Source organism: Punica granatum, chromosome 8 (genome assembly GCF_007655135.1).
Source record: "Punica granatum isolate Tunisia-2019 chromosome 8, ASM765513v2, whole genome shotgun sequence".
NCBI classification, from domain to species: Eukaryota; Viridiplantae; Streptophyta; class Magnoliopsida; order Myrtales; family Lythraceae; genus Punica; species Punica granatum.
Genome location: NC_045134.1, coordinates 11,760,826 through 11,787,798, shown reverse-complemented (window position 1 = coordinate 11,787,798; position 26,973 = coordinate 11,760,826). Strand labels below are relative to the sequence as shown.

General features: G+C 37.0%; 3 protein-coding genes across 4 annotated transcripts; 2 read left to right on the top strand and 1 right to left on the bottom strand.

The window, feature by feature from the left end:
* The first annotated feature begins 766 nt into the window (after positions 1–766).
* On the top strand, positions 767–2,648 carry LOC116188746 (glycine-rich cell wall structural protein 1.0-like). Its single transcript, XM_031518228.1, has 2 exons — positions 767–1,049; positions 1,966–2,648. Exons 1-2 carry the CDS (start codon positions 767–769, stop codon positions 2,646–2,648), a joined length of 966 nt encoding a protein of 321 aa, XP_031374088.1.
* On the bottom strand, positions 1,429–25,961 carry LOC116187301 (leucine-rich repeat extensin-like protein 3). 2 transcript variants are annotated; one of them, XM_031515956.1, is made up of 2 exons: positions 25,283–25,961; positions 1,429–1,532 (listed from the first exon to the last, which is right to left on the bottom strand). In XM_031515956.1, the coding sequence occupies exon 1, from the start codon at positions 25,921–25,923 to the stop codon at positions 25,306–25,308; it is 618 nt and encodes a 205-aa protein (XP_031371816.1). In that variant the 5' UTR covers positions 25,924–25,961; the 3' UTR covers positions 1,429–1,532; positions 25,283–25,305. The 2 variants fall into 2 exon arrangements, with proteins under 2 accessions (XP_031371816.1, XP_031371815.1); XM_031515955.1 differs by lacking the exon at positions 1,429–1,532 and adding an exon at positions 24,399–24,663.
* LOC116188745 (acanthoscurrin-2-like) lies at positions 3,946–4,518 on the top strand. Its single transcript, XM_031518227.1, has one exon. The coding sequence runs from the start codon at positions 3,946–3,948 to the stop codon at positions 4,516–4,518; it is 573 nt and encodes a 190-aa protein (XP_031374087.1).
* Positions 25,962–26,973: the final 1,012 nt, after the last annotated feature.

The following is a 26,973-nucleotide window of genomic DNA, read 5'->3' as shown; positions in this document are numbered from 1 at the left end:
TTAATTATTTTTCTATGCGATTGCGATCATCTTTAACTGCCATGAGTTGACATTGCTGATTATCAAACATTTAAATAGTTGCTTTGCTCCTGTTGTGTTGTTGATTTGAAAAATTTTATTCTTCGGAAGAATTGCGATCACTTGTTGTGATTTTAAAAATATTAAAAATCTTTCCCGCGCAACATGCGGCTTTTCACCTAGTTAAATTCCTTATATAAATTAAGGTGGTGTTTGGTAACGGGGTAGAGGATGATTCTACTTAAAACCAAGGGATGAAAACAAAAATAGTTGGAAGAATTTATTATTAAAAAATTGGTTGTAATAATGGTAAAGAAAAAATATACGAGAGAATTTATTATTAAATTGAAGAAGATTAAAAATAATGATTAGTTATTAAATTGAGAGAAAAATAATGAATAGTTGAGAGAATTTAATATTAAAAAATTAATTGTAATAATGGTTAAGAAAAAGTACGTGAGAGAATTTATTATTAAATTGAAGAAATTAAAAAAAATAATGATTATGTTGTTAAATTGAGAAAAAAGTAAAGTTAAATGCAATATGATTTACTCCATAAGCAAATAAAACCGTATGATTGAGGGGCGAGTGACCGCCTGCGGCCACCACCGCCCAGGGCCGTTGGCAGCCTCCATCGCTCACATTGTATGCAGACAACCCTACGCCTCTGTCCCCTGCAAATCAATTCCTCTTCTTCCCCAAGCATCTTACATTGAATAGATCAACATTGAACAGACAAAGAATCATTATGATAATTTCATTCCCTTCACTTCCTCATGGGTTCGACCAGCGAGATGTTCTTCTCGAGCTGTATGTTGGGTCTGTTATTACTATTGTCTGTTTGGCTCTTATGGGAACCTGTCTGGATAAAGATAATGATGGCGGCTCATACGGCATCCTCCATGGCAACACCATCGAGATTCTTCGGATGAGGAAGGAAGCCGTAAAGAGATCTCGACTTCTAAAGGGGTGGGGGCCGGGATGGGGCGTCATGGCCGCCAACGACAGCCCCAACCCCCCAGTCTCTGCTAGTATTTTTTTTAATTCGTCTTTCTTAAGTTCAGAATTTAAATTTAATTTCTAAAATTTAGAAAAATATTTAAAAAATAGTGAGAAAATCCTCATTTAAATATTGGGCAGTGCACATAAAAAAAAAAGACACATAACTATGTACCAGAGCCGTCACAATTGCAGAAATAGCTCATATGTAGATGCGAAAGGAAAGGCAAAATTAAGAAATATTCTTAAGAGATGATAAGATGTTCTATTTCTTTGTTCTTATAAGAGGGTTGATGATCATAGAGACATGGAGTGCCTCCCTCTTATATCCGCAGTCCGATCTGTCTTACAATTATCACAAAACATGAGATTTACTTTTTATTCCCCTTTATTCCGGTAAGTACAGAGAGTAAATAGGATACACTCACGATCGCTTTCTAATTCACCGCATTAATTATTAGATGAGGTCTTCAAAGATCTCCTCATTTATTTCTTCATATTATTCGTCACCTTTCCTGCAAAACAAAATCAAAAGCGAATAAATGAGATCCATTAGTTCACACAGTCCAAAGTGGTCGACATAGGGAAATATACATATTGATTATTATATATGTATCACACCGTTCACATATATATATATATCAAGGCAAACTAACAAAAGAACAGAAATATGTTGCAAGCATATATGCTATACGATGCGGAGATCTGTTATTTGAACAAAGTTGCTGTCTTCATGCGTTTTGTTATATATATAGATGTGACAATTATGTAAACCTGACACTGAGTGAGACCAAATTAGGTAGGCAGCCATTGTGACTAAATTATATACGTAAGTCTTACTCGGTTCTTGAGCATGCAAGGGCGCAAAATTTGTATAGCATGGTCAGGTCAAGTAAGCTTGCATGAAAATAGTCATAGACACTCTGGCTGCTCACCAAGCTGTGTGAGAGCATGGAGGCTATATCCTCCCTCCTCGCCGAGGCGGAGGCGGAGGCGAACGCCTCACGGGTGGTCTATGGCCTCGTGGTGGAGGTGGTGCTGGAGACCGCCCTCATGGTGGAGGTGGTGGTGGAGACCGCACTGGGGGTGGCGGCGGAGGAGATGGCGGGGGCGGAGAACTCATTGGGGGTGGCGGTGGAGGAGATGGTGGGGGTGGGGACCTAACTGGGGGTGGTGGCGGGGGTGGAGACTTAATTGGGGGAGGCGGTGGTGGAGGAGAAGGCGGGGGTGGAGATGTAACTGGGGGACGAGGCGGTTGGGGAGACGGCGGGGGTGGAGATGTAACTGGGGGAGACGGTGGTGGTGGAGAGGGCGGGGGTGGAGACGTCACTGGGGGAGGAGGCTTGATTGGGGGTGGTGGCGGGGGTGAAGACTTAACTGGGGGAGGCGGTGGTGGAGGAGAAGGCGGGGGTGGAGATGTAACTGGGGGAGGAGGCGGTTGGGGAGACGGCGAGGGTGGAGACGTAACTGGGGGAGGCGGTGGTGGAGGAGAGGGCGGGGGTGGAGACGTCACTGGGGGAGGAGGCTTAACAGGGGGTGGTGGCGGGGTTGGAGACTTAACTGGGGAAGGCGGTGGTGGAGGAGAAGGCGGGGGTGGAGATGTAACTGGGGGAGGAGACCAAAGGTTATGATTTTGGAAGCCATCATTTACATACAACTATTTGAGCGTGAGTCATTAACATTTGTTATTCGATCTACATCCTATATTTATTTCTAAATATTATCATAATAGAAATATTAATCCATCTAAACACAAAATCATGATTAGTATGTGTTGGTTAAGATGATTCAACACTTAATCCCTACAAATAAGCTCTCATGTTAGAGTATTGTGAATGAAGAAAATCTATGATTGGGAGAGATTATACCTAAACTAGTCACTCATCAAACTTTTCAGATAAAAGACATTGCACATCAAAAAAGACACAGAATCATGTACCAAAGCCGTCACAATTGCAAAGTTAGCTCATATGTAAATGTGAAAGAAAAGGCAAACAAAGAAAGATTCTTAAGAATTGATAAGACGCTCTATTTCTTTGTTATTATAAGAGGGTTGATGATCATAGAGACGAGGAGTACCTCCCTCTTATATCCGCAGTACAGAGAGTAAATAGGAAATATAAGATTTACTTTTTATTCCCCTTTATTCCGATAAGTACAGAGAGTAAATAGGATATACTCGCGATCGCTTTCTAATTCTCTGCATTAATTATTAGATGAGGTCTTCATCCATCTCTTCATTTATTTCTTCATGTTATTCGTCACCTTTCCTGCAAAACAAAATCAAAAGCGAATAAATAAGATCCATTAGTTCACCCAGTCCAAAGTGGTCGACATAGGGAAATATACATATTTTTTTTAGGTAGACTGGAAAATATACATATTGATTATTATATATGTATGTTTCCAGATCGTGTTCAAGTAATCATATATACATGTGTATATATATATATGTATATATATATATATATCAATGTGTAGGTGTAAATACACATACAAACCCATTGAGGCCATCGTAGACTATTGTACATACATACATATATATATATATATATATATGTATCACACCGTTCACATATATATAAAGGCAAACTAACAAAAGCATATATGCTATATGATGCGGAGATCTGTTATTTGGACAAAGTTGTTACCTTTGTGCGTTTTGTTATATGTATATATGTGACTAAATTATGTAAACCTGACACTGAGTGAGACCAAATTAGGTGGCCAGCCATTGTGACTAAATTATGTACGTAAGCCTTACTCGGTTCTTGAGCATGCATGGGCGTAAAATTATTATAGCATGGTCAGGTCAAGTAATCTTGCATGAAAATAGTCATAGAAGCTCTGCCTGCTCACCGAGCTGTGTGAGAGCATGGAGGCTATATCCTCCCTCTTCGCCGAGGCGGAGGCGGAGGCGAACGCCTCATGGGTGGTGGTGGAGACCGCACCGGGGGTGGCGGGGGTGGGGACCTAACTGGGGGTGGCGGCGGGGGTGGAGACTTAACTGGGGGAGGCGGTGGTGGAGGAGAAGGCGGGGGTGGAGACGTCACTGGAGGAGGAGGCGGTCGGGGAGGCGGTGGGGGAGGCGGTGGTGGAGGAGGAGACGGTGGGGGTGGAGACGTCACTGGGGGAGGAGGCGGTCGAAGAGATGGTGGGGGTGGAGACGTAACTGGGGGAGGCGGTGGTGGAGGAGAAGGCGGGGGTGGAGACGTCACTGGGGGAGGAGGCGGTGGGGGAGACGGCGGGGGTGGAGATGGCATAGGCGGTGGAGGAGACGGTGGGGGTGGAGCCTGCACTGGTGGAGGAGGCGGACAGGTACAGACAGCTCGGGGTGGTGGAGGAGGTGGTGATCTCCTGGGGAAAGGAAAGGGTTTAAGGATGAATCCTTCCGTATTGGCTGCAGCAGTTTGGGATGGCTGGATGAGGAAGAACGTTGCCACCACAAGCACAGTGGCCATTATACTGGCCATGGAAGACCCCATCTTTTTGCTTCCTTAATTAAGTTATTTCCCTTTGCCTTTGATGCATTTCTCATTCGGTTCCAACCTCTTTATATAGATTTTTGGCTTGATTGTACTGTTGTAAAAAGTCGTGGTATAATGAATATTTGGGTGAATGTGGTATAATGAATTTAAAATTGTACAAACATATGCGAGTTTGTTCAAGTGGTTCAGCGTTCTTTTTCCATAAAGAAAGTCTTGGGCTTAGGTATTGTGAAATGAGAAAATTCACGCTGAAAAAGTTATACCCCTTAGTTGGCTGCCCCGACTTTAAGTGAGATTTGTCGGGGTCATTTATGCTTCTAAGTATAGAGGTAGACACAGAAAAAAGAAATACAAAAGTGATGTTAAAAAATGGAGATTTTTCTCAATAAATTAAAAATGGGCATTGTTAATTATAAGTTTCTAATCGTACTATAATAACTAACAATGACGACATGCTCATTAATAATGGTCATGAAAATTCAACATATAACAGTATTTTTTGGGTAAGAGACCAAATTAACTGTTTCGTTTCGCATTTTCTTTCTTATCATATGTTAATTACAATTTTAATTGGACGCACGCTGCAAAACTTTCTTGAAGGGTGAACTAATGAACATACTCTATACGCAAGAAAATGGAATTAGTGCAGTGACGTTTGTTAGAAACTCTAAATGAATAGTTTTTTTAGAGTAATCCATCCTCGCAAGGGTCTCGTTGTTAGCTGAATAACATGAACAACATGCTCCATATACTATTTCTTTAGTATATCGTCACCCTAGCTCCGTGAGAATATATGGAGTTCACATCAAATTATAATGATTTCCCAGCGTAGAGGATGGGCATTGCCAAACCGGACTTTCTTTTCTCAACGTGCATCTTACTATTCAGAAATCCATCAAGAACCTTCGCAGTTTGGTTAGTCTCACGTATTACGCATAAACAGTGGTATACAACTATATATTAGAGTCTAACACATTATATTGTAGCAAAACATTGACGAATGAGCCAAGGTTCTTTACTTCCATTCTTCACTGCCTATAATTTGAAAAAAAAAAAAAAAAGCAAATCCAAGATTCAGCGACCGAGCCCTACCATGTTGGAACCTTGAACCAGAACCTACTCGGAACCTAAATTATATTACAGGTTACGGGTACCCTGTTAGAACATATAGTTTTTTTTTTCTCTTCAAGCACAATAAATGAAATAAATAACTAAAATTGAAAAGATTTCATTCAGAATCATGTAAAACAAATAAATATCGACATAGATTAATCGGATCACATTCATCCACAAATCTAAAGGATTATGTAGCTCTCCTTAGGATTATATAATAGGCAAACCAAATACGCAACTAATAGATTATGTTGCTATTTAGTAAAAAAAGGATGATGTGGCTCAAAAACAATTTTGACTAGACTATAAGTGCAAATGCACTCAAACCGCTGCTAAAGCGAAGCTAACTCGATGATGCATCCCAAGGAACTGATGGTTTGTTGATTGGATTCCAATAGACTTGCAGTGTTCAAACAAAGTCAATCCCAGTGCTAGTTGTTAGAAAACGAAGCACGTGTGCAGCGGAAACTTTAAAATCAGTAAAAATCAAATTTTTATCGCATGCTCGATTTTAATCAAATCTCGACATGCAATATCACATTCTAACGAATAGATAACGAGATATAATGAATCCTCAAGTAAAGTCAGTACCTCTGTACTTACTCTTATCGGATTCGGTTTGTTTCGATCGATCAATGGAACCGTCCAATTGTCCGGTCTCTAGCTCGTCCACACGAACGTGTCACAATCTCTAACAACTAATAGGTACATCAGAAATTTAATTTAAATTTAAAACATTCGAAAAATTTAAGCTGCAATATATGAAAATTTCAGCAGATTTCGTAGCGTCAGTCTATCATGAAAACGATGTCACAACAGAATTACATGTCTTTCTTAGTTTAAGCAGAGGCCCATTTACACACTGCAAATTAATGAAAATTTCAAGCTGCAACATACCGATTTCTTGTTGTGAGCTTCCATCTTCTTATTGTACTTCTTCCTATGCTCTGCCTGTACTATGTGTATGGAGCTCTCTCCTGCATAATTATTTGGGAAAATCAAAGCACTAATAATATCAACCACAAGCCTACCGAAAATAATAATAATAATAATAATAATAATAATAATTTCAACCACAAACAAGCCAATATCACAAGAATTGCAAAATAACAACACGAAATTTCAGGGGAAAGCGATTAAATGTTGATTCTGGAGCTCCATAAATTCAGGACGACAGCGAAAAACTAAGCACAGGTTTTTGGAATGATCGCACTGTTCTAAAAAGTCATGGTAAAATGATTTTAAAATTGTAATAAATGATGTTAAAAATGAGGATCTTTTCAATAGGTTAGGCAAGAGAATTGCTGGCCGAATATTTTGTTACGGCGGGGCCAAATTAGCTTGCAGCTAACTCCGAAGATTAATGTCCATGACATTCCGCCTGCGGAATAATAATTAATTATGATGACATGCTCATTAATTAAAATTCGACCTAACAGTGCTTTTTGGTTAAGGGACCACATTTAACTGGGTCGTTTGACGTTTTTATTTCTTATTAGATGTGGTTAATTGCAACTTCTTTTCTCTTTTTGGAAATAATTAGTTACAACTTTAATCGGATAGTCTGCGAAACCTTTTTTTTTCCCCCCGTGAATATGGTCTGCAGCTGCCCAGCCGGCAACCTCCCAGCCAGGCCAGGTCTCCTGAGGCTCGAGGGGTCTTCAAAGAGATCGCCGGCCGAGGAGCTCCTTTTCCGAGCTACCCCCATCCCAAGAAATAAATAGATTTTTGAAAATGTTTAAATTGAATTAATCTTAAACGATGTTATTTTGAGATTATTAATGTCACATCAACATTCTTTAATGGTCATTTGACAATTAGACGATTTCATCTGACGAAATAACATTTAGAGATAATAACATTAAGAGATTGTATTGTCAACAAAATTCTTTTGAGAAATGATGAAGTGATGGTCAGCAAATTATTCGAGGACCAAATTAACAGTTTATTCTACTCATTTCCTTTTCTTTTTGTTATAAAAGAAGCTCATAAACCTAGAAAAGTGAATGAAAAATGAGAAATAAAAAGGTACAAGAAGTCCCATTTGTGATAATCAAAATCTCCTAATTTACAATTAGGAGCATTTGCACACCCCATATATAATATGGTTAAATTGCACCGGTGGCCCAAAAGGTTTTATGAATGTTTCAAGGTGGTTCAAAATGTTTTTTTGGTAACTTGTTAGAACAAAAAGTTTCAAAACCGTTTCAATGTAGTACATTCCGTCAATTGCCTCTGACGCCGTTAACATTTTGCTGACATGGCGCGTCCTATGTGTCACTTTTATTTCGTGGAAATAATCATAGTGTGCCATGTCATTCAAGAGAAAATAAAATTTGAAAAAGTCCAATAAAAGTATAAAAAATAATAATAAAACACAAAAAAGTAAAAATTTAGAAAAAAAAATTTAAAAATTATTTTTAAAATTTTAAAATTTTTTTTTAAAATTTTAAAAATAAATTTAAATTTAAATATATTTTTTATTTAAAATTTAAAATTAAATGTTTAAAATTATTTTTAAAAGTTTTTAAAATTTAAAATTATTTTTCAAAGTTTTAATTTTTTAAAAAATTTTAAAAATAATTTTTATTATTTTTTCTAAATTTTAACTATTTTTTTTTATTTTTTGTATTTTTATTGGATTTTTTCAAATTTATTTTCTCTTAAATGATGTAGCGCACTATGATTGGTTACACATAACAAAAGTGACATATAGGACGCGCCACGTCAGCAAAATGTTAACGGCGTCATGGGCAATTAACGAAATGTAATACATTGAAACGATTTTGAAACTTTTTGTACCAACAAGTCACCAAAAAAACATATTGGACCAACTTGAAACATTCACGAAACCTTTTGGATCACCGGTGCAATTAATCCTATATAATATTCACATTTTTGTCAACTATCCCCTCCAGATAACTGGACTATAAAGAGAAAATAATAGACATTGTGCCACCACCCTATGATACCTTTTGAGTTGAATAATATGAGTTAAATCACTAAATAGATGTTTGGCTTTAGGATTAAAATTTCACTCTACCCAACTCAACTTTATTATTTCACAAATTTAACATTACAATCATTACTGTTTTGTCTTTTTTTTCTTTTAATAATAAAATCTCAATTATATTTTTTTTAATCATTTTTATAATCAATTTTTTAATAATAAATTTCATATCTACTTTATATCCATATATACATACATATATATATATTCTCATACATTTATATATTTTCCAACATTTGTAATAATTATGTTTTGCCTTTTCTTATTCCCTAAAATTGAGTTGAGTTGAGTTAAAATCTCAAGTTAAAAACCAAACACACCAATTTAGTAAAAATTTAACTGACATAAAAAAGAAAGTGCGAAAGATCGCATGCTATATCATACTATGGCGGCGTTGAGAGCATAGGAATCCTACATAGAGCAAATGAGGTCATTTTTGGTAAGCAAGAATGCAAAATAGAATGAAATATATGGTAGTGAAACAGAAATGGTTCAACTTGAATCTATAGAATGTTTTGAAATAGTTAAGACTTATTTACTAAGATATTATTTTGAAATATATAATGTTTTCAATGAAGGCAAGACTATTGAGGAAGTGTTTCCAATATATGCATACACAGTGTAACCGCATTAAAATTATAACTTAAGAGCAGGAGATATTCATCGATCATGATTATAAGAAGAAATACATTTGAGGTGTTCATAGATATTGTAAATATTTGTTAGTGTTCAAAATTAAGCTTGATTGTATGTCCATTCAAGTCACCGATAATAAGAATGTGACAAATGACTCAATATAGTTCAGTCCCCTAGCTCATTTAATATGATTTTTTGGTAGCATAGAGATATTGGTTGAGAAAGTTCCGATTCATAATCCAAGTAACAGATGCATTTTAAGTTTCATTTGGAAGCAATAATTCGTAAGGTTAGTGATTTTGTTTACTTTCTTTATCTTTCTTCATTATTTTTCTTGTTATTTTGCCCCTTAGAGATCTAAAGAATATATTCTTTATTGATTATTATTTTTTTCAGTTTATTGTCTATTTAAATTATTTTTCATAATTATCATTCGTAATACTGATCAATGACAATTTCCTGAGCTCGACACAGATGCGCATCCTTTCACCTATTTAAAATAGTAGTAGATTGGATTTTACGTGACCATGAAATGTCACCCACAGCCAAGTGGTCCAAGCAGAGTGCAGAAGAGGTGGTATGTCTCGTATGCCAATTGTCCCTCTAGATCCAGTGTAAAAGAGGAAATCTATCTTATGTTAGGAAGCCCGACTACGAAAGAGGAAGTCTAGCTTGTGCTAATCGCTATTGATGGCATTATTTAAAAACTCATGGTGTGTGTTGGTTAAGTGTTAAAGCCACATATTACCACTTGAAGAGGAGCTTGAAAATCTCTTATTGGAAAATGAACACAAAAATCTTGTGTCTACCATTCGATCAATTTAAGCTTTTGGGTTAGATAAAATAAAATAAAAATATGAACAAAGATAAAGGTTACTATTAAATATCAAAATAAAATAAATAAAAATAAAAATAAAAAAGGGAGAGACCAAACATTTGTCAGCCCTCTCATGTATGTATTGTGCTGTGAGAAACTACTATACATCCAACGGTACCAAACTTGAAATCTCTTGACTTTGGATAAAATATGTACCACTATAGTAAATTCCCTTTCTTTTTTCCACTTCCCTTTTCCATATATAAAAGAGGGGTCCTAGTGGCTATGCCATATGGTACCCAAGCCTAACGATAGCGTAATTAGATCTATCTATGGACAATAGTTAGTTAAATTTGGTAAGTCATGTATACCACAAATAGGTTGGGAACTCCATTTGGTGAGTCATTCAGACCACTAGATTAGCAACTTCATTTGCTATTAGCGCCCTACCTTGGAAATGCCATTTTAGTATTTTTATCATTTTCGTTGTAAACCTTTTTTGAGGTTGAGCTATATCTTGTCCTCAACCTTCTCCCATGGTGTTAGTTGTTAATTTTTTATCAAAAAATTACTATTTAGTCTGAAAAAATTTTAAAAAATAATAATTATTTAAAAAATAATAATGAATAAAAGGCAATCCACCTACTAAGGGGGTCAAAGAGGAGGATGAAGAGATAGAGACCTCGCTAGAGCCACCATCCTCCCCATCGAGGTTGCTAACAACCTCATTTGTTGCCAACGACTTTACCGAAGAGGTGATGGCTGCCGAGCAGGCGACGCTTCCCTCTCTTCTTCTCCTTATCCTCCTTTTCTTTTTCTTTTTATTAGGGGCATGGATGGCCCACTCGGTAGCCACCACTACGATACCCCAGTGGGTTCGCAGACCACTCAATCTCAATTTCAAAGGGATGTTGGCCATGCCGGCACCCACCATCCCACTAGTGCAATATCGATTTCAAAGGGGTGGGGTGGAATGGATTAGTCTGATGAGAAGGACACGAAGAATTAGATGAATGAGGGAGACTGTTTGAACCTAGAGAATCAGAGAGACTGTTCTTGTTACTTTTCTATATGATGGAATGCGTGAACAAGTCACAGCAAAGCCTTATATGTGTGAGCCACTAAGGCAATTACGGACTGTCACAGTAACGAACTCTATTAGACTTAGGGTTGTTCAAAATGAACCAAATCGAACCATTTATGAACCGAACCATTCGAACTAGTTCGTTTTTCGGTTCGATTTAGTAGGGCATGAATGGTTCGGTTAGTTACCAAACCATTTTCAATCGGTTAACTATGGTTAACCGAACCAAACCATTAAAGTCTTTAAAAAGAATTCTTCTTCTTCTCTTCTCTTCAACTCACACTCGACACTAGGGTTGTTAAAAAAGAATTGGACCAAATCGGAGAACCGAACCGAACCGAACCATTTCGAACTTGGTTTGGTTCTTTGACTGTCAAATGGCTCAGTTCGGACCGGCACTCAAGTAACCGAACGAACCATTTTTGGGTTTGGAATGGTTCGGTTCAGTTTTCTAACCGACCCGCACCATGAACACCCATAATTAGACTGTGAAAAGTACTCCCCTTAAAAGAGAATACTCTATCAGCACCCTTAACTAATGATTATTATAACATGACCCCATAAAAACAGTTTGTATCGAAAGAATCGCAAGAAAACCTAACAGTTTGATTGACAATACGGAAGAACTTATATTGATGCTATGGAAGAAGGTTGAGGCCAACATATAATCCCAAACGCAAAAATTACATAAAAATTGAGGACAAAAAGCGAAATTTTCTCTTTTACTTAATTGGCTTTGAGAAATGTAAAATTCATTCGGAAATGATGAAATACTTTTGGAAAGATTAGTCCATTTTCTTGTGTAGGCAGTTTATATTATGAGGGGACAAAAGCTAGTTAAGAACATGATGATCCTTCTCGACGGCCACCTTCCAACCGCACCAATTGTGGACACACTTGACTTTTCACTTGGTCTTATAAAGAGACCCGATGGATGATTCAAATCCCACAAGTTTGAGATAAATATTGGTCCTCGTCAATGTCAAGTTCGATGCAAGAATGAACTAGAGTCTATCAATGTCAAGATTGCGATTGTTAAATAGTCTTCCCAATGTCAAGATCAACGCAATAGCAAATCAAAGTCTAAACCAGGTATAAATCGTGGGGAAGCACGAATTTGAACTTTCTGCAGCAAAATTTTGATTGATAGTGACTCATTCAATCATAATAAACTTAACTCAAAAGTTAGACCACAAACGTTGAGTATGTTTACGCAATTATGATTTGAGATTTTTAATAGCTGTTTGATTTCCAACGTTATGGGGAATGGCAATTTTTGAGTGATCCAATCATACAAGTCTAGAGCGTTGATCTCAACTCAACCCTACTTAAACCTAACATCTCCTTCAATTCATTTAAGGGTGCCAAACTTTGGCATGCTAGGCTAGGTAAAGCACATATTACCACTTGAGGATTATCGCTATTGACGACATTATTTAAAAACTCATGGTGTGTGTTGGTTAAGTGTTAAAACCTCATATTACCACTTGAGGAGGAGCTTGAAAATCTCTTATTGAAAATTAACACAAAAATTTTGTGTCTACCATTCGATCAATTTAAGCTTTTGGGTTAGATAAAATAAAATAAAAATATGAACAAAGATAAAGGTTATTATTAAATATCAAAATAAAAAGAGAGAGAGAAAACATTTGTCGGCCAACCCCCTCCCGAGTCCTGACTGAGGTTGCAGGAGGACTCATACCCCACTGGTGATCTTGGCAGAAGGATGATGGCTGACAAGGGCACCCCACATTCCTCTCCAAAAGATTTTAAGACTATATTAGTGAATTGCTAATTGTTGAGCACATAAGACTATATACAGATTGGACACTATTTCTAATTAGGTTACGGGAATATAATGAACCATGCAATGCATAAATAAGGATTCACATAGATAAAAGAGTTCTACATTTAGATGCTCATTTTGAATAATAAGTCTTATCAAATAGGTTCTCATGCATGTACTGTGCTGTGGGAAACTCCTGCAAATCCAATGGTACCAAACTTGAGATCTCTTGACATTGGATAAAATATGTACCACTATAATAAATACCCTTTCTTTTTTTCACTTCCCTTTTCCATATATAAAAGAGGGGTCCTAGTGGCTATGCCATATGGTACCCAAGCCTAACGATAGCATAATCAGATCTATCTATGGACAATAGTTAGTTAAATTTGGTAAGTCGTGTATACTACAAATAGGTTGGGAACTCCATTTGGTAAGTCATTCAAACCACTAGATTAGCAACTTCATTTGCTATTAGCACCCTACCTAGGAAAATGCCATTTTAACATTTTTATCATTTTCATTGTAAACCTTTTTTTGAGGTTGAGCTATACCTTGTCCTCAACCTTCTCCCATGGTGTTAGTCGTTAATTTTTGATCAAAAACTTACTATTTAGTCTAAAAAACCTTTTTAGAACAAAAAAATATTTTAAAAATTAGTAATAAATAAATAAATAAATAAAAGGTAAGCCACCTACTAAGGAGGTCAAAGAGGAGGATGAAGAGATGGAGACCTCGCTAGAGCCACCATCCTCCCCGTTGAGGTTGCTAACGACCTCAGTTGTTGCCAACGACTTTACTGAATAGGTGATGGCTGCCGAGCAGAAGATACTTCCCTCTCTTCTTCTCCTTATCCACCTTTTCTTTTTCTTTTTATTAGGGGCATGGATGGCCCAATCGGTAGCCACCTCTACGATACCCCAGTGGGCTCGCAGACCACTCAATCTCAATTTCAAAGGGATGTTGGCCACGTCGGCACCCACCATCCCACCAGTGCAATATCGATTTCAAATGGGTGGATGGAATGGATTAGTATGATGAGAAGAATGATACAAATAAGAAGATGAATGAGGGAGACTGTTTGAACTTAGAGAATCAAAGAGACTATTCTCATTACTTTTCTATATGATGGAATGTGTGAATAATTCACAGCAGAGCCTTATATGCGTGGGCTACTACTGTAATTACAGACTGTCACAGTAACAAACTCTATTAGACTTAGGGATGTTCAAAATGAACCGAATCGAACCATTTCTGAACCGAACCATTCTAACTAGTTCGTTTTTTGGTTCGGTTTATCAGGGCATGAATGGTTCGGTTAGTTACCAAACCATTTTCAACCGGTTAACTATGGTTAACCGAACCAAACCATTAAAATCTTTAAAAAGAATTATTGCTCTTCTCTTCTCTTCAACTCACACTCGACACTGGGGTTGTTAAAAAAGAATTGGACCAAATCGGAGAACCGAACCAAACCAAACCACTTCGAACTTGGTTTGGTTCTTTGAATGTCAAATGGTTCAGTTTGGACCAGCACTCAAGTAACTGAACAAACCATTTTTGGGTTCGGAATTATTCGGTTCGGTTTTTGTACCGACCCGCACCATGAACACCCATAATTAGACTGTGAAAAGTACTCCCCTTAAAAGAGAATACCCTATCAGCACCCTTAACTAATGATTATGATAAAATGTCCCCACAAAAAAAGTTTAGCCTATGACATAGGGGACCTACTCGGGCGCGACACAGACACCACCACACAATTACCCCCCCCCCCAAGGACTGATATTGATGCTATGGAAGAAGGTTGAGGACAACATATAATCCCAAACGCAGAAATTACATAAAAATTGAGGACAAAAAGCGACATTTTCTCTTTTACTTAATTGGCTTATAGAAATGGAAAAATCATTCGGAAATAACGAAATACTTTTGGACAGATTAGTCCATTTTCTTGTGTAGGTAATTTATATTATGAGGGAACAAAAGCTGGTTAAGAACACGATGATCCTTCCCGACGGCCACCTTCCAGCCGCACCAGTTATGGTCACACTTGACTTTTCACTTGGTCTTATAAAGAAACCCGATGGATGATTCAAATCCCACAAGTTTGAGATAACTATTGGTCCTTGTCAATGTCGAGTTCGATGCAAGAGCGAACTAGAGTCTGTCAATGTCAAGATTGCGATAGTTAAATAGTCTTCCTAATGTCAAGATCAATGCAATAGCAAATCAAAGTCTAAACCGGGTATAAATCGTGGGGAAGCACGAATTTGAACTTTCTGCAGCAAAATTTTGATTGATAGTGACTCATCCAATCATAATAAACTTAACTCAAAAGTTAGACCACAAACGTTGAGTATGTTTACGCAATTATGATTTGAGATTTTTAATAGCTATTTGATTTCCAACGTTATGGGGAATGGCTATTTTTGAGTGATCCAATCATACAAGTCCAGAGCGTTGATCTCAACTCAACCCTACCTAAACTTAACATCGCCTTCAATTCATTTAAGGGTGCCAAACTTTGGCATGCTAGGCTAGGTAAAGCCAAGACCATACTACATACATAATGAATAATGAAAAGAGGATAGTCCACAATTAGAAAAACATAACGGCTTTTCACTTCATCAAATTTCCACTGTCTTCTCTTTTGTATTGTCTCATTCCACAGAAAGGACTATTAGTTATATACTTCTCCGGCATTATCATTATCCGGTTCCGGGTGCGAACCACTTCGCACCGACATACAATGTCCCCCTCAAGATTAGTCGAAGCCATTCAGTCCTACGGATCTTAGCTGAAGCACGTTGACCGTGCATGATTTAAAGCTCAGACAGCCATTCTCAAACATCCAAGTTCACTGGGGCTTCATTAGCTGGATCCATGGCCATTGGTTTCATCGATTTCCTTGCCCTTAGGGAGCTTCGATCCCCAAAGACACCATGTGCATGGTGAAATTTCCAAGACCTCTAAAGTCATTGGAGACCTGGGTAGTCACTACGACTCCAGGGTGAGGACTGGGAAGGCACCCTCCCAGAATTACGCATCTACTCGACCTTGTTGCCCACAGCCGGTCAGGTAAGGCCGTAGGACAAGGAATTGAAATGGGATTAATATGAATCATGTAACATCTTGGATTATAATAGGAGACTCCAATGTAGCCTTACACGGCCCGACCCTTCCCATGTATTATGAACTAGAAGTGTGTGCTGACCAGTCAGCGCGAATTACAATATAAATTAGGCTAAACATCATGCAGATTCCCTATTAATGAAATATATAACCCCTAGAGATATTATATAACTCTCTGCTGGACCCACGTGACAGAACTCCAAGCCCATTCAGGGATTGTTTGGTGATGGGGGCTTGATCTCTCCCATATATATTTTATAGCCCTCACACACGTGATTTAAGCGTGCACAATCGCTTCCACGCCTGGGTGCAACTAAATTATGGAGGTATTGTGTTTCGTGGTTTAATAGTTATACCCGTACTACATTGACTTCACATTAAAGAATAGAATTCTATCATGAAATTAAACAGATACTTAATTATAAGTATGCCTCAAAATTGTTGTAACTTTGCCGAAACCTTCATCTAGTGTGCATCTCTGAGGTTCTCAGAAATCAATTGTTAGAAATAAATTTTAATATGACCGAAAGAATTCAATTTTGAGATTGTGCGCAATCGACCTTATTCGATACAACCGTCAATGCTCTGGATTTTAATAAAAGAATTTTTAAGCTGGGGCGTGAACCAGCGTGATGAGAATTAATAGTAGATTATACATGATGAAACATGAAGGGTGAACAGGAAGCTAATTGCATATGGCTAGAAAAATTAGATTAGACTAGTAGGTGAACATGTTCTCGAATTCAGTTCACATAAAAATCAACCCTCATTCAAGAAAAAAAGAAAAAATAAATAAGGGCTCTAATTCCTAATCGAACATTTCACTCCTTTCCCCTTGCGGCTCGCCCCTGCAACATGCAGAAACATAGGATTAAAGGACAGCAGAAGAAAGAGTGAAACTATATCCAGTCAGAGAGGAAAACCAAGTTCCGATCGAAATTGCAAAACAAATAGGCTTTTATTTTATATGGGGAAAAAATGCAAAGTCGAAACTACAATGAAGTTGATACGACACAGGAGCGGAGATTCTTACCACTGATGCAATTTGATGATACCATGGATGGAGAACTACACTGAAGAAATTGTTGCAAAGAATATTTCATGAAAAGAAGAAACGTAACGTCTGACAAGTGAGAAAAGAAAGTTTAACCGGGGGAAAAAAAAAAAGGGTGCCAAGAGACGGGCATCGTACCTGTATAAAGATCAAAGACGGGAATTACAGGACACGAGTCGTACCTGTAAATCATCAACTTAAAGAATACCCTTCACCTCACCCATGTTGTACACCGTCAGCTTCGTCTCGCCTGGCCATCTTCTCAAACTTCTTGGACGCTATGAGAATCTGAGCTTTTCTGTGGAATTTGATAGAAGCAGTTGCGGACAGTTTTGGGAGAATAAATATTGATGATTTTGTTGGAAGTGACCGAATTACTTGAAACGATTATGAAGGATGGGCGGTTTTTCCGTAGAAAGGAAACTGCTGAAGAAAAAGTACCTTTCCGTTCCGTTTTTTTCTTCTCCCAATTTTTCCTTGAATATAAAAAAAGAGAAGAGAGGGGTATTTATCTAAAATGACTCATGGTTTGTCCGTTTTGTCATATTTATCTTATATTTTTTTATCAAATTTATCTCATGGTTTACTTTTTACATCAAATCTATCCCGGCGTTATTTTTTCCGTCGACATCTAATGGCCGTGCTGACGTGGCGCCCACGTGGCAAGTGTGGCCCACTATCTCTCCACGTGCCACGTCAGCATGGCCGTTAGATGTTGACGGAAAAGATAACGCCGGGATAGATTTGATGCAAAAAGTAAACCATATGATAGATTTGACAAAAAAAGACATATAATAGATTTAACAAAACAGACAAATCATGGGTCATTTTAGGTAAAAACTCTAAAAAGAAATTGGTTTTTAATTGAACTTTACTAATTACTAAAACGGTTACACTAGACTTCTCTATTAAATAATAGTTTATAGATAATATTATAGAAGTATAGGGCATGGATTCTGCTTACAAAATTATCCATAGTAAAATAACTATTACATTTAAGAATAATTTACTAAATATTGAATTCTTTCTTTTTTCCACTAGTCCTACTATTCCTTACGTTACTCTCTCCCTCGGTTGGCACCACGCAGCGCCCACCGTTCCCCCCCTCCGATAAATAACTTTGATTATATGAAATCTACCTCATAAGAGCTACCCACATATTCTTTTAAAAAGAGAAAATACAGAATTAGTTGTTATATAGCTTCATCTGTAGCCATTGTGATGCGGCAGACGACCTGGCAAGTCGATACTTGGAGAAAAATAGGTTCTGACGACCCTATCTCGAAGAAAACGGCCTCCAGAGCAAAACTCACAGCTTTTTGGCTGTGAAAAGACAAGATTTTGGCCGAATTCGATCGTTTAGGGCCTCAAACGGGTATTTTTATGTTATTTAGGCGTTTTTATAATTTTAGGAAAAATTTATGTCTTTTGTGCAAATTAGGTATTTTTAATTCTATTTAAGTGATGTAAACCCTAGGGTTGAAGAGTAGAGAGTCGTCTTTTCAGATTATCAATAAAATTCAGAGCTTTCTTGCTTTGTCCAATCTCGGATCGATTCGAGTTTGAAGTCTATTTCCTGGTATTCGTAGAATCAACTGGTATAAAGGTCATAGTTCCGGTATTCGTGCACGAATCAACGGGTCTGTGACGGTTACTCGGGTTGTACGCTGCGTCACATTGTAAGCCCTGAGAAGGCATGACTACGTAATAAATTACAGTTCGAAAGGGTAGCCAAAAGGACTTAATTTATGGGGCACCGCAAGTAGAGCCACCCCAAGAAGAAGCCTGCTAGGGAAGAAAGGTAATGGAAGGATGTGTTAAGAGAATAACACCATTAAAAAAAAACAAAAAACAAAAACAAAAAACATGAAGTTGAGGACAGAAGAACAAAGGCCAGGACTGGAAAGAAAGTTTACTCACATGCTTCGATTCCTTGCTCACCAGCCTCACTTCCTTAAATCCAACAAAAGGACGAAAGATATCTGAAAGGAGAGTGTAAAGGAATTCGAAAACTTAACCAGCAAAACGGGAGTTTTTTACTTCAATATCTGACTGCGCAAGTAACTACAAGAAAAAACTTTCCATCCATTGTTTGCACAGGATACGAGCTACCTCACTCCTGGTGCAGTTAGAAGGAAGTCCTTCAACATAGAGTGTGCTGGAAGCGTCTGGAGGTAAAGGTGCAGCAGCTTCACGACCCATACTAGGCCTTGACATCGGATCTATTGAAAGCGGGCCGCCAAAATTACCGTCTAGACCATTTGAGGGTAAATCCAATCTTTGAGGCCCAGGCCCAGGGTGGCCCATCATAGTGGGAAGTTGGGACATTCCACCATCTCTCGTTTGATTTCATAATTTGATTTTAAAATTTTAACTCTAACTTTAACTCTACTCACTATACAACGAAAGTTAACAATATAATTATTACTTTTCTATTTTTCTTTAAATTTTTTAACCATTCAATTCAATTTTTAATAATAAATTCTCTTAAATATTCATTATCTTTCACATTTTTTCTCATAATTCAACATTATAATCATTACATATCAATTAAAATCAAAATTCAACTCAACTCAACTCTAAAATTAAACACACTAATGCTGAGTTTAGTTTCAAAGTAGGATTTTAAAATCAAATTTTGATTTTGAAAAATAGTAGTATAAATGGAGCCCATCTTTGACTTTGTATGAATTATTTTGTTTTGTTATTGAAAAGAGTGGTATAAATGGGGCCCACTCTTTGACTTTGTATGAGTTATTTTATTTTGTTGTTGGTAGAATTAGGTTAAAGTTGTGATTTTAAAATCACATTTGCAAACCAAACAAGTCAAAGTTCTATTGAACCCAACCCCACCAAATTTACTTGCTTCTCCGGAGGTAAGAGAAGAAAGTAGCTTCACATTTGAAGATGACACTAATGAGCACTAGATAGCCAGAGAGAAATATAAGCATGAATCAGTAAGGAATATAAGGTGTTACTGTGCTCTGCAGATAACGGTCATATGCTGATCCTATAGTTTTAGAGTCCTTTACAACCCGATGTCCACCCTGATCGTCTGTGGGTACATAGCTTTGCATAGAATGAGTCAAAGAAAGTCTTGAAGGAGGGAGGTCTGCCCAAATTAGTAACACGTGATTAATTCACTGTCCGATCTGTATCTTGCTTCACCGCAATTAAAGCAGCAATACGACATAGGAGTACAAACAAAACCTTTTTATTATGGCCCAAAAATGCAAAGAAAGAAATCACCCCAATCACCATGCATAGATCACAAGAAGCAAAAAAGGAAAGTCTTTGCCTTAATAAAGGATAAGTTGCTATCTCTTGTTGGCGGTCAAAAATTAGTCCAGAGGTCTATACAGGATGGAAAAGTCCCATCCATGCCTAAGAAAAAATCCTTAAATTATCCTTCCTCACATTGACGTCACAAGGAAGAATAGATAGACCAACAATAAGATCATGGACCACTAATTGCGTGTTTAGAGAGCTATATCAATCGTTGCAATCCCACTGGCAGTTCCTTGCTGCACATGGCGAGGAAGGATTGCCATGATTTACTCATGCCAAAGATCATATAAATAGATGGTGGAAATTCAACAGAGATTTGGAGCAAATGTCAGTAAAATGATTGCACTGTTCTATAAAAAGTCATGGTAAAATGAGTTTAAAATTGTAATAAATGATGTTAAAAGTGAGGATCGCTTCAATAGGTCGGGCAAGAGAATTGCAGGCCGAATATTTTGTGACGACGGGGCCAAATTAGCCAGCAGCTAACCCCGAAGATTAATGTCCATGACATTCCACTTGCGGACTAATAATTAATTATGATGACATGCTCAATAACAATGCTAATTAATTAAAATTCGACCTAACAGTGCTTTTTGGGTAATGGACCACATTTAACTGCGTTGTTTGACGTTTTTTTTCCTTATTAGGTGTAATTATTTGCAACTTTCTTTTTTTGGAAAAAATTAGTTACAACTTTAATTGTATAGTCTGCGAAACTTTTTCTATTTTTGGTGAATATGGTCTGCAGCTGTCCAGCCGGCATCCTCCCTGCCAGGCCAGGTCGCCTGAGGCTTGAGGGGTCTTCAAAGAGATCGCTGGCCGAGGAGCTCCCTTTCCGAGCTACCCCCATCCCAAAAAATAAATAGATTTTTGGAAATGTTTAAATTGAATTAATCTTAAACGATGTTATTTTGAAATTATTAATGTCACGTCAGAATTCTTTAATGGTCATTTGACAATTAGACTATTTTATCCAACGAAATAACATTTAGAGATTGTATTGTCAGCAAAAATCTTTTGATTATACCTCTTTCTCAACTTTGAATTTTGATATCTCTTAATTCGTGATGATGCACATGTGCTGCATGAAATCAAACCGAAGCCTACGATGTAAACACTAAGACTAGAAAGTTTCAAGTTTCGTGTTGATCTGACTCCGATAGGATGATGAAAATTTCCCAAGTGTTCCTTTGGCAAGACTCCCTCCTAGCTAATCACGACTTCAAATTATATCCCTGCATTTTACCGAACCTTGGCCAAGACGGACGAGGTGCTTACAATATATATATATATATATATATACACACTAGATATAACCCTTTACTAGGGGCAAAATTTATATTTTTGGTGCCTACTGAAAAAATATACTTTTTGTTTGAATCCTGGTATCCGAAAACTTAATTGGGCTCCGACTTATCAACTCGAGCCGGGTTGGCCACTAAGAGGTAAAGCTCTCATAGCGTGGATTTTCTGCATTCCCAAATACTCAAACCTGATGCCTTACTTAAGCAGAACAAGCGTCGAATCACTTGAACTAATTCACGCTAGTAGGGGCAAAATTTATTAAATAAATATTTTGTCATTAGTTCTTGTAAGAAGGCCTAGGCTTTCTTTCTTTCACTCTTAACATATACAAGTTAAAACCGTGACAATGACTCTATTTGGGGAAAATATAATAAATTTAATTTCTTTTTCTTGTAATTAGTTAGATAATTAAATCTATAATTATATATCTATATCAATATATATAATAAAAAAGTCTCGAGTTGAATTTTTACGCCGCCACATCATCAAAAATATACAACAGAACTCCATCACGTTGCTATGTCATCGTTTATATATAAGGAAGCATTTATATTATTTTTATTAAAGAAATATGTGCAATTTCTATATTGGCAGCTATACATATAGAGTGGTATAATTAAATATATGATGGTTTAGGAAATTCAATATATAGTGGATGTTATAGATACCGTGGAAATTCAATAGAAAATTCAGTATATATAATGAAATATATATATATATATATTATATATATGCCGTTTCAGAATATTATATATATATATATATAGTTTCTATATATACAATAGGATATCGAAGTATAATGGTAGTAGAATATTTTAAAGGATAGAAAGGAAATTTTCTTATTTATTTATTAAGGAAATAATTTCTATGACCTTTTCTAACTGTATATATGTATAGTTGTATACTGTATGCGTATTTATGTAGCACGAACCCCATATCCTATATCAATTTTGTCGTTTCACAAGGATTGATTAGGTTTTCTCTTTAATTCCATCAAATTTATTCGTATGGTCATTCTGTCGAGTTAGGAATTAATTATTTTTCTATGCTATTGCATCATCTTCAAATTACTATGAGTTGACACTTCCGATTATCAAACATTTAGATAGTTGCTTTGCTCCTATTGTGTTGTTGGTTTGAAAAAAAAATTATTTGGAAGAGTTATAATCACCTATTGTGATTTTTATAATATTAAAAATCTTTTCTGCACAACGCGTGGCTTTACACCTATTTTAAATCCTTTAAAAAACTAAGGTGGCGTTTGAGTAGATGGTGATTCTACTTAACATCACAAGATGAAAACAAAAGTAATTTGGGAAATTTATTATTAAAAAATTAATTATAATAATGATTAAAAAAAGTATGTGAGAGAATTTATTATTAAATTAAAGATGAAGATAAAATGTTGTTGAATTGAGAGAAAAATATTGAATAATTGAGAAATTTTAATATCATAAAATTAATTGTAATAGTGACTAATAAAAAATATGTGAGAGAATTTATTATTAAAATGAAGAAAAAAATAAAAAGGTAATTATTGTATTGTTGATTGTGTACGTTGGGTCTGTTATTGCTATTGTTTGTTTGGTTCTTATGGAAACATGGTTGGATAATGTTGGGAGTTCATTCGGCATCCTCCATGGCAACACCAACGAGATTCTTCGGATGAGGAAGGAAGCCATAAAGAGGTCTCGACTTTTGAGGGGGTAGGGGCTGGGATGGGGGGTGATGGCCGCCAACGACAACCCCAACCCCCTCCATCTCTGCCAGTTTGTTTTCTTTAATTCGTCTTTTTTAAGTTCGGAATTTAAATTTAATTTCTAAAATTTAGAAAAATATTTTTTAAAAAAAGTCAGAAATCGTCATTTAAATACTTTAACAAGCGCTACAGCCATATTAATATAAAATTAAACGTTTTGGCCTGAAATAGAAAATCTAGTAAACGTTTTGGCCTCATTTAGTACATATTCCATGTTTTCCTTTTCTTTATTAGACTCATGCATTGCCTTTTTAACCGAAACTAGTTGATGACCAGAGTGTCGCATAGACGCTATTAAATATTTGTTTGTTTGCAACTAATTTAAATAATTTTACACGTTATGCATAAAAAAAATGTAGTTAAAACCGAATGTATCATGCCGAGGACATCAATAAATTACAAAAAATCAGTCATATCGACTAAGAAAAATTATATCTTTACTTCAATATCAATTGGACGATACTTCGATGAGAGTGTAATTATCTTGAAATTATTAATTGTCTCCTGGATCAGAGGAGACCAAAGGTTATGATTTTGGAAGCCATCATTTACATACAACTATTTGAGCGTGAGTCATTAACATTTGTTATTCGATCTACATCCTATATTTATTTCTAAATATTATCATAATAGAAATATTAATCCATCTAAACACAAAATCATGATTAGTATGTGTTGGTTAAGATGATTCAACACTTAATCCCTACAAATAAGGTCTCATGTTAGAGTATTGTGAATGAAGAAAATCTATGATTGGGAGAGCTTGTACCTAAACTAGTCACTCATCAAACTTTTCAGTTAACAGACAGTGCACATCAAAAAAGACACAGAATCATGTACCAAAGCCGTCACAATTGCAAAGTTAGCTCATATGTAAATGTGAAAGAAAAGGCAAAGAAAGAAAGATTCTTAAGAATTGATAAGACGCTCTATTTCTTTGTTATTATAAGAGGGTTGATGATCATAGAGACATGGAGTACCTCCCTCTTATATCCGCAGTACAGAGAGTAAATAGGAAATATAAGATTTACTTTTTATTCCCCTTTATTCCGATAAGTACAGAGAGTAAATAGGATATACTCGCGATCGCTTTCTAATTCTCTGCATTAATTATTAGATGAGGTCTTCATCCATCTCTTCATTTATTTCTTCATATCATTCGTCACCTTTCCTGCAAAACAAAATCAAAAGCGAATAAATAAGATCCATTAGTTCACCCAGTCCAAAGTGGTCGACATAGGGAAATATACATATTTTTTTTTGGGTAGACTGGAAAATATACATATTGATTATTATATGTGTATGTTTCCAGATCGTGTTCAAGTAATCATATATACATGTGTATATATATATGTATTTATATATATATATATATATATATCAATGTGTAGGTGTAAATACACATACAAACCCATTGAGGCCATCGTAGGCTATTGTACATACATACATATATATATATATATATATATATGTATCACACCGTTCACATATATATAAAGGCAAACTAACAAAAGAACAGAAATATGTAGCAAGCATATATGCTATATGATGCGGAGATCTGTTATTTGGACAAAGTTGTTACCTTTGTGCGTTTTCTTATATGTATATATGTGACTAAATTATGTAAACCTGACACTGAGTGAGACCAAATTAGGTGGCCAGCCATTGTGACTAAATTATGTACGTAAGCCTTACTCGGTTCTTGAGCATGCATGGGCGTAAAATTATTATAGCATGGTCAGGTCAAGTAATCTTGCATGAAAATAGTCATAGAAGCTCTGCCTGCTCACCGAGCTGTGTGAGAGCATGGAGGCTATATCCTCCCTCCTCGCCGAGGCGGAGGCGGAGGCGAACGCCTCACGGGTGGTGGTGGAGACCGCACCGGGGGTGGCGGGGGTGGGGACCTAACTGGGGGTGGCGGCGGGGGTGGAGACTTAACTGGGGGAGGCGGTGGTGGAGGAGAAGGCGGGGGTGGAGACGTCACTGGAGGAGGAGGCGGTCGGGGAGACGGCGGGGGTGGAGACAGCATAGGTGGTGGAGGTGGTGGAGGAGACGGTGGGGGTGGAGACGTCACTGGGGGAGGAGGCGGTCGAAGAGATGGTGGGGGTGGAGACGTAACTGGGGGAGGCGGTGGTGGAGGAGAAGGCGGGGGTGGAGACGTCACTGGGGGAGGAGGCGGTGGGGGAGACGGCGGGGGTGGAGATGGCATAGGCGGTGGAGGAGACGGTGGGGGTGGAGCCTGCACTGGTGGAGGAGGCGGACAGGTACAGACAGCTCGGGGTGGTGGAGGAGGTGGTGATCTCCTGGGGAAAGGAAAGGGTTTAAGGATGAATCCTTCCGTATTGGCTGCAGCAGTTTGGGATGGCTGGATGAGGAAGAACGTTGCCACCACAAGCACAGTGGCCATTATACTGGCCATGGAAGACCCCATCTTTTTGCTTCCTTAATTAAGTTATTTCCCTTTGCCTTTGATGCATTTCTCATTCGGTTCCAACCTCTTTATATAGATTTTTGGCTTGATTGTACTGTTGTAAAAAGTCGTGGTATAATGAATATTTGGGTGAATGTGGTATAATGAATTTAAAATTGTACAAACATATGCGAGTTTGTTCAAGTGGTTCAGCGTTCTTTTTCATAAAGAAAGTCTTGGGCTTAGGTATTGTGAAATGAGAAAATTCACGCTGAAAAAGTTATACCCCTTAGTTGGCTGCCCCGACTTTAAGTGAGATTTGTCGGGGTCATTTATGCTTCTAAGTATAGAGGTAGACACAGAAAAAAGAAATACAAAAGTGATGTTAAAAAATGGAGATTTTTCTCAATAAATTAAAAATGGGCATTGTTAATTATAAGTTTCTAATCGTACTATAATAACTAACAATGACGACATGCTCATTAATAATGGTCATGAAAATTCAACATATAACAGTATTTTTTGGGTAAGAGACCAAATTAACTGTTTCGTTTCGCATTTTCTTTCTTATCATATGTTAATTACAATTTTAATTGGACGCACGCTGCAAAACTTTCTTGAAGGGTGAACTAATGAACATACTCTATACGCAAGAAAATGGAATTAGTGCAGTGACGTTTGTTAGAAACTCTAAATGAATAGTTTTTTTAGAGTAATCCATCCTCGCAAGGGTCTCGTTGTTAGCTGAATAACATGAACAACATGCTCCATATACTATTTCTTTAGTATATCGTCACCCTAGCTCCGTGAGAATATATGGAGTTCACATCAAATTATAATGATTTCCCAGCGTAGAGGATGGGCATTGCCAAACCGGACTTTCTTTTCTCAACGTGCATCTTACTATTCAGAAATCCATCAAGAACCTTCGCAGTTTGGTTAGTCTCACGTATTACGCATAAACAGTGGTATACAACTATATATTAGAGTCTAACACATTATATTGTAGCAAAACATTGACGAATGAGCCAAGGTTCTTTACTTCCATTCTTCACTGCCTATAATTTGAAA

What these genes read in the sequence shown, in the direction of transcription:
- LOC116188746 (XM_031518228.1), top strand. Translation starts at nt 767, where the DNA reads ATGATAATTTCATTCCCTTCACTTCCTCATGGGTTCGACCAGCGAGAT. An exon ending in CAACCCCCCAGTCTCTGCTA is followed by an intron (nt 1,050 to 1,965) that starts GTATTTTTTTTA and finishes AAGCTGTGTGAG; the next exon opens with AGCATGGAGGCTATATCCTC.
- LOC116188745 (XM_031518227.1), top strand. Translation starts at nt 3,946, where the DNA reads ATGGGTGGTGGTGGAGACCGCACCGGGGGTGGCGGGGGTGGGGACCTA.
- LOC116187301 (XM_031515956.1), bottom strand. Translation starts at nt 25,923, where the DNA reads ATGGGGTCTTCCATGGCCAGTATAATGGCCACTGTGCTTGTGGTGGCA.